General features: G+C 34.3%; 2 protein-coding genes across 7 annotated transcripts in view; both read right to left on the reverse strand.

The window, feature by feature from the left end:
• Positions 1 to 891: 891 nt before the first annotated feature.
• Positions 892 to 2,169, reverse strand: LOC149512750 (uncharacterized). Its single transcript, XM_089750614.1, has one exon. It carries the CDS (start codon positions 1,673 to 1,675, stop codon positions 1,340 to 1,342), a length of 336 nt encoding a protein of 111 aa, XP_089606740.1. The 5' UTR covers positions 1,676 to 2,169; the 3' UTR covers positions 892 to 1,339.
• Positions 2,170 to 2,271: 102 nt separating this feature from the next.
• Positions 2,272 to 7,779, reverse strand: part of LOC111304665 (uncharacterized) — a 51,554-nt gene continuing 46,046 nt past the window's right edge. Inside the window, exons 2-15 of one of the 6 annotated variants that reach the window (XM_089750604.1) lie at positions 6,699 to 6,900; positions 6,428 to 6,548; positions 6,187 to 6,323; positions 6,051 to 6,089; positions 5,859 to 5,951; positions 5,653 to 5,769; positions 5,411 to 5,506; positions 5,031 to 5,144; positions 4,763 to 4,816; positions 4,410 to 4,457; positions 3,939 to 4,089; positions 3,488 to 3,653; positions 2,980 to 3,049; positions 2,272 to 2,868 (exon numbers count right to left, since the gene is read on the reverse strand). In XM_089750604.1, coding sequence (XP_089606730.1) covers positions 2,632 to 2,868; positions 2,980 to 3,049; positions 3,488 to 3,653; positions 3,939 to 4,089; positions 4,410 to 4,457; positions 4,763 to 4,816; positions 5,031 to 5,144; positions 5,411 to 5,506; positions 5,653 to 5,769; positions 5,859 to 5,951; positions 6,051 to 6,089; positions 6,187 to 6,323; positions 6,428 to 6,512 — 1,407 coding nt within the window. In that variant the 5' untranslated portion in view covers positions 6,513 to 6,548; positions 6,699 to 6,900 and the 3' untranslated portion in view covers positions 2,272 to 2,631. Of the gene's footprint in view, positions 2,869 to 2,979; positions 3,050 to 3,487; positions 3,654 to 3,938; positions 4,090 to 4,409; positions 4,458 to 4,762; positions 4,817 to 5,030; positions 5,145 to 5,410; positions 5,507 to 5,652; positions 5,770 to 5,858; positions 5,952 to 6,050; positions 6,090 to 6,186; positions 6,324 to 6,427; positions 6,549 to 6,698; positions 6,977 to 7,779 lie in introns of those variants that run through there. The other 5 variants (XM_022901443.2, XM_089750607.1, XM_089750608.1 and 2 more) reach the window with 5 other exon arrangements.

Consider the following 7,779-nt stretch of genomic DNA (forward strand, 5'->3'; position numbering starts at 1 on the left):
GTTGAGTTCACTTCACGAATTCTCAAATCTCATTGTGGAGATAATTCACTCATGGGTCGTACCACAAAGTTCTTTATCACCAGTTGTGGGATTTCGTTAAATCCTGATTGGTAGCTACAAAATGAGAAAAATAATGACATTGATCCCTGATGCCTGATGGACCACTAAACCAACATCTCCATGAAAATCATACAGGGAAATATTGTCTTTGTGAGTCTAATCAAGTTCTTTATCATAATTTTTCCTTGTCAAAATTGTCGTTGTTGCGCTTTTAACCCTGGAATCGTCGTCCAGAAGGGAAGCATATGCATGAATATTCGTGTTGGCAAGTAGGATATTTTAGAACGAATAACTTCATTCACAAGAGTAAACTTCTGCTAAACAAGTTGGGTTTAACCGCTGTAACTTGACTCAAAAGGAACTCAAAAGAGTTCGCATACCACAATCCGAGCCGAAGAACTTGGGTTTCAATCACAGGGTCGAGCTTAGGCCCAAGATGGTTGAGAGGAACCCAACATTGAAATGGGCATTTATTAATGCACGACTGCAATCTTCGCAGGCTTACAAAGAGCCTCCATTTTTTAATAATTGAAAAAAATCGAACCCCGTTTTGGCATTGTTTTTGCCACTCAACTTCATTGTTTTGAATTGAGATAAAGAGGAATGTTCTCAGTGTACCAAAATCCAAGATTGCTAAATAGATATATTCCCTTTCAATTTATAAAATTATTACTCTTCTTAAAATTAATGTTGATGATAAATTGATGGATATCCCATCGTTAAGTCGTCATTTCCATTGAAGACAAATAAAAGAAATATCAAATAATAAAATACTACTCTCTTATATTTTGTGAATTATTGAAGAGTAAAGTAAGAATGTAAAAAATTATCTTACTAAAATTAAGAATTCTTGAAAAAGCTTAATTTATAGTTGTCTAAATCTACTTCTAACATAAATTAAAATTTTTAAATTTTTGAGAGTTAAACGTCTGTTTTTTATTTTACAATAGGTAAGCACTTTTGGACCAAACACCCACTTAATTATCTTGATTTATTTAATTAACTTAACCGAAAGGAAGGCCCTCTTTCAAGTTTCACGATGGGCCTTTCAACATAGTTTTCTACATTCATAGTATAGGTCATGATCATATGTATAGAATATAAGGAACTGTGATCAGTTGTTTCTGTTCCATTGATGATCAGGAAAAACAAACTAGAACAAAAACAAAAGAAAAACCCTTTTTTCCCCTTGTGTCTAGATGTATGCCAAATAAAGAGTAGTGTCCCTTTTTCAAATAAAATGATGTAATGAAAACAACGAAGCTAACTCAATGACTTCCTATATAGACTTGACAGGAGTGATCTTGATAACAAGTCCAGGGAAAACATCATCTGGGTTATGAATATGAGGGTTATGCTCCACTATAAAAGGATCACCACACTTATCGCTGATGGAGTGAAGGGTTTCTCCTTCACCAACAACATAGAATTCATCACATGATCGGTCCAACAGCCGACTCCCTTTGACATCCTCATCAATATTTGTTTTCTTACAAGTTTCCTTCAAAGAGTTCAGTAATAGTAGGGTCACCAACACAAAAACACAGCACCAAGAAGCTTCCTCAGCTAAAGATGATAATGCCCAAACCTGCCTACGAGAAAGATTACAAGCCATGAGAGAGAAGAGAGAAAGATTTGGATAGAGGAATTGGGTGATGACTTTGGAATTTATATGAAGGAAAAAAAAAGAAGGGCTTTTGAAGGGGCATGCACTAGCGTGGTGTGAGGACCAGTTTGGCGGTTTATAATGGAAGGAGTGTTAAGAGGAAGTTGGGAAGGGTTTTGATAAAGAGGCCACGATTTGTATTACGTGAGTCACCTTCTTTGCAAGGGCTAAAAACCAACCCCAAAAGGACTTTGTTTGAGTTAAGGGGGTTTTGGATATTCTTTCTTTATTTATTTCTTACCCTGTCATTTCATCGATACCCGAAAAGATTTCCCAACCGAACTGAAAAAGAACAATAACAAAATAATACATTAGCTTTTTGTTTTCGCTACGTGGATGCAGGGGGATAGTGTTGTTATTTCATTTTGGGGGGAAAAAAATGGTGCTTTATCTCTTTTTTTTGTTTGTTTCGAAATCCCTAGAAATCTGGCTCTGTAACTTTAGTTGGTTAATGATTATTGACTACGGTACTTTCCATACTCTTACTTAACCTCCCCGAAACAAGAAAGGAAAAACTGTCCGTTCTGAATCGCATTTCCATCGGATTTCACTGCAAAAATAAAAATATTCCTTTCTGAAAGACAAAAAGATCAATGTTCAACTTGAAACACCATCGGATGTGAAAACATTGGAAACTAGTTTAAATCTACACTTGACTTCTAAATCTCCAATATGAATAAAATGTTTTGTCACTTATACATCCAAGCCGTGGTCATAAATCAAAATTGGTCGCCGACAAACCGAGAGGTATGAAGATCTGACTATCATCCAATGTCAAATTGGGGCAACCAAAATGCAGCAACTGTTTTAGGGCTGAAACAATATATGAGAATAGCGTAAAGAATGAATTCAATTTGATGCTACTTAAAGCCGGAGACTTGTGTTATCTATACATTGTGCTTGGTTCAGCCTAGTAACTTTTCTTCCTCCCTTGGGATGTCGGCCATCGGAAGCTGAAAGCCAGACTTGGTAATTTTATTCCACTCGTTTTCTACTCGAAAGAATATCCATTGGAACCTTCTGAGCATCTCTAAGGTGGTAACCATAAACACTGTTAAGTAGTTGTGGCGGAGATGAGCAGACAATTTGTATGTCCATGTGCAACGCAAAATCAAGTTGCTTCCAATAACCCAAAAATAAACCTACCAGTGAAAGAAACGGCAATTATGCATGTGAACTAGCTATTGATGTGCCATTAAGTATATTGCAGAATGAAAATGCATGAATAATTTAATAGCACCTAAGATCCTTACCCATTGCCGCCCATAAAACAGATTGGAAAAATTACTTGGTTTGTTGAACTTGAAAATCCTAGTGAAGACGCTGAGAGAATAAAGGGAACAAAACATCAGTATGCATGCCATGATAATTAAGTTTGATTATTACAGCATGTGTAACATTTTCTATTTCAGATAAGGTAAATTGAGTTGAAGACCGTAATATGAAGTGAAGCAAAAGCAGCATTTATTTACAGAATATTATACTACAAAATTTATGCATAGACAGAATAAAGATATATATATATATATATATATATATATTATGTCCCTCAAACAGTTGTTCTTAAAAGATATTTAAATCTGTTAATAGTATTAAGTAAACGAGGTTTAGGGTTAAGTCATCATAACCCAAGTCACGTTTCAGCTGCACATGCCAAATTTGAATGAACTTAATTAGCTGCAACAAAATGCTAAAGTGCCCTCAAAAACAAATGCTATATATAAGAGTGTCTCTGTCAGGAAAAGGGACTCATCATCATACCTAAGGTCCCAATCACGAGTTACATCCCAGTAAAATGAGTAGAGTGAGTTAACAACACTTGAGAAAAGCCAGAGGCGACGATAAACATATGTCCACCTATCAGGTAAGACATGATATTTAAGGGCTGAAAGAAAAATCACAGGAACTGCTGTCGAATATTTTAAAGCTGAAAACCACATGCAAATCGGGTTAAAATGAAAAATTAGCAGTTAGGGAAAATAGGTAGAAGAATAATCAGGTTTACAATAGTCACATAGCCCATATGAGATAAAACAAGTGAGAACCAGCAAACCAAAGCACTGACAAACTTAAATGGTGTGCTGAACACAAAATTTAATACATTTCTTGAGGCATAACATTCTAAGCTTACCACTTCATAGCTCCATATCCATGGCTGACTAAATGTAAATTAATAAGAAAATACTAAATATGAGGGACCTAGATGTATTACCATTAAAAAGGGTTGCCTTCTCTTTTGTGTCCTTGTACTGTCGCAGACATTGCATTAGCCGCCAAATATAAGGAATAACAAGCACTAGTGGAATTGCAACTGAGTGACTACCGCAAACTGAGTCCGCTTCAAACCAAGCAATTGTTGCGACCTACATGCCAAGAGAAACCTCATCTTATTCATCTAAGAAGACCAACCTTGCATCAATAAAAAAAAAAGCTTTGGCAGTTTGAAGTTATGGTATGAATTGACAGAATCCAAATCTAAGCGTATACATATTTAGTACATCATAAGATAGAAAGAGTATACCCCTCATTGTTTCTTTACATCATCACTAAATAACAGATAGCAGATAACATATCAAGCATGGGTTCAATTAGAAGACCTCATCAAAGCAATTCAACAGCATTATTCTAAGACATTACAGACACAACATTAAGCCTTAAGTTCAATTAGTTTTAATTGAATTACCTGGCAATGAACCATTCGACAGACTGAACGCTCCAAATCTGAAAATACCTTCACAAGATAAAGATTACGAGCAATTAGATAAATAAATCCAGCTCCTCTTATAAAACCAAAATATAATACCATAACCTTTGAATAGGTGCAGGAGGATAAGTGTGCACAAGAAATCAAGAAAACAAGTAATATGACATGCAATCTGTGTGCATCTAAAGGAAACTGAAACTTTCTACATAAGAATATTAAAGGACGAGACAACAAGCCATACAATTGTTCCTCTAATTGGTAAAATCTAATAATTAACAGAAATGAAACAAGTAGGTTGCTTAAGAAGACAATATGAGGTTACAGGTTCATACCTTGGCCATAGAGGTTAGAATGTCAGCCAAGAAGAAGTCTGGAAATGAAATTGGCTGTTATACAAGAATTAAACAAGTAAAAAATGTGAATGAATGTCAGCCACAGAGAACCTCTGAGTAATTTCTACTAAAAGGGCAAAAAAAAAAAAAAAAAAAAAAACCAAAGAGAGATTAAAGAGAAAATACATCCAATATGAAGAAAAGATAATCTGCAAATGCAGCTTGCTAGCTCAAGTACAAGCGAAACAAAGCTACACTAGAAACTTGCCTGCAGAGGGAGTGCTATCCGCCAGAGTGTTCTTAGCAAGAAGTAACGAGATGACAAATAAAAAATATCAAAGGGGAATACCAAAACCAAAGCAACAGCAACATACAGGATCACCTGCAATTTGTAGTTAAAAGTTCAGAACTATCAATATATATCAAATAACCCATGGCATGATAACTTGGTAAGCCTACAGAGTGCATTCTACAAGTCTACAAGAGAAGACCACAGACAGTCACGTAACATATGTATTCATACATATATGCACAAAATCATTAATGGCATCTCATATTTAGTGAGAAATTAACAAGCAATAATTTAGTAAAGCCATAACCAGTGACTGCAGAAAAAACATAATGCCAGGAAAAAGGTAGATATTACACTGTTTGTGATGCTGCCAATGATACTTCTCCATGGGAATAAAGATAAAGGTATGCTGTCATGCTAGTTGGTACTATAATTGTCATCCATATGCTACACTGCATACAACAAAACAGAAAACGGAAATTAGAAAAGGAAAACATTTTATTGGTCATAGTGGCACCAAAATCTGAGGACCAAATTCTCGATAAAGCATATGAACGGTAAAGACTTCAAATAAATGAAGAGCAGTTAGAAAAAGTACCTTCCATATTTCTCTGTAAGTAAGGTGGTTTTGATCAAGATCAAATATTTTTGCATAATTAACAGTACTCTGCGAGAAGACCCATAAACACACTCCCCATAGCCAAACCATCATTGTCTATAATTGCAAGATCAAGATGTAAGATTCAACAAACATCTAATATCAAAGAACAATCTGTAGTCAAATTCCAAGAGATATTAACTAACCACAAGAAGGAGAGGGTTATAATATAAGAATGCCTCATACAAGAATAAGTCTCGCAGATCCGCACTCATTCTCATGACCGAATCCCATCCAATCTATTTCAATAAAAGAAACTTTTACAAAAGCAATCAAGAATTTCCAAGACAAATTCTCACTAGCATCTGTGGCATCCTAGCTAATTCTATAATACTGACCTTGCAACAAGTGAAGCCCCATATCAAAAACAATATGACCTGAAAAATCACTTCCATTAGAAATTCATCAAAATTTGTTTTGAAAAAAAAAAGTGAATTACGATTTCTGATTCGAAGAACCTTCAAAAAACCAAACCTTAAATCTCCATAGAAAGATGGCAGAAGGCAGTATCGCTGCTGCGGTGTTCATAGGTGAATTTGTACCTTTCATGTCACCTAGCACCAATGGAAACACGTAACCTTCTTGAACGCTATTTCCAGGTTCATCTGCCCCTAAAAATAAATAAAAAAAACGAAAAAAATCTAATTTTGTTAGATAAATTTAAATCAAAGGTCAATCAATTAATAAAAGAGATGAAAGGTTACGTTCAATATACCTAGGTCAGAAAGAACAGGTTTGCCGCCTGATTTCCGAAGATGAGGACTGTGAGAAGAAGCGATTGCCGCAGGACTTTCAAACATGACTTTGACAGGTTTTTAATTGATTTCAATTACATCCTGAAACAGTTTGATTTTCTCAGCCAAAAATAATAATGAAACAATTTGATGAATTTGCAATTAACACAAATGAGTAACAGTATCGAGTAACGAGTAAAGGTTTGAGAATCAGCGATCAGATCCGGAATGAGAAGGAAACGGAAAGGTTACCGGAATGGGAGTGGAACCACATCATTGATGAGCGGTATTGGCAGATCTGGAAACGAAGCGAAAGAGATAAAGGGATTTGAAAAGGGGGAAGAGGAACTGAGAGAAGGAGAGATGTACATTTCAGTTCAGCACGTTGTCAGTGTGCTATTCATCGTAACCACCTTGTTGTTTGGCTTTGGATCATTGTTCTGTTGGTTTCTTTCTTTCTTTCTTTTTTAATGAAAAAAATGCAATTCCTTTGGGTTCTTTTTCTCGTAGATTATACGTTAAGCACGAGTAAATGATATATTAATATTTATAAATTATTTAAATTTAATTTAAATAAAATTTTAATTTAATTTTATTAAATTAAATTTAAATTTAAATTTAAATTTAAATAATTTAATTTATTAATTAAATCAAATTTTAACATATTTATATTTGACTTAAATAATTATGAGTAAATTTTTATATTTTAATTATTTTAATTAATAAAATATTTTAAATTTAAACACAAATAATTAAATTTTTATTAAATATAAAAATTAAAATTATTTTTATATATTAATAAAATAAATTTAAATAATTTAATTTTTATTTTGAATTAAATTTAAATTAAAAAATAAAATTTTAAATTTTAAATTAAATTTAAGTTTAAATTTAAATTTAATATGGTATAATCTCGAATTCGATCGATTATTCCTTACCATAAATAGATTGATGAATATGGACGCACTGATCAACATTCATCTAGGAATGGAGCGCTGGTGTAGGAGTCTCAACTCTAATCGCGCAATTGAAGATGGACTTTTAGGAGTCTTCTTCGGCTGGATGCAGGGCTTTGTTATTTTTGGACTAAAATTGGATGATGGGCCGTTAAAACTCTGGGCTTAATCTGTGCAGCGACCCTCATTAAATCAAGGACCATCCGGCCCACTGGTGAGTTGGGTTTAACAGCGAAGCCTGAATCCATCAGTGCAATTTATGTGTTACTAGTCAACCCAGAAGATAAGAGTGGAAATCCTTGCTCCTAGGCTTAGATGTTAAGAAGATGGCCCCTTTAATCCCTAATAAAAGCCCAACTTTTCAACCAAGGGCTAGG

The sequence above is a fragment of the Durio zibethinus genome, chromosome 21, assembly GCF_047325235.1.
Source record: "Durio zibethinus cultivar Kanyao isolate XHJ-2024 chromosome 21, ASM4732523v1, whole genome shotgun sequence".
NCBI lineage: Eukaryota > Viridiplantae > Streptophyta > Magnoliopsida > Malvales > Malvaceae > Durio > Durio zibethinus.

Excerpts from the sequence above, each read along its gene's own strand:
- LOC149512750 (XM_089750614.1), bottom strand. The coding sequence starts at position 1,675 with ATGGCTTGTAATCTTTCTCGTAGGCAGGTTTGGGCATTATCATCTTTA.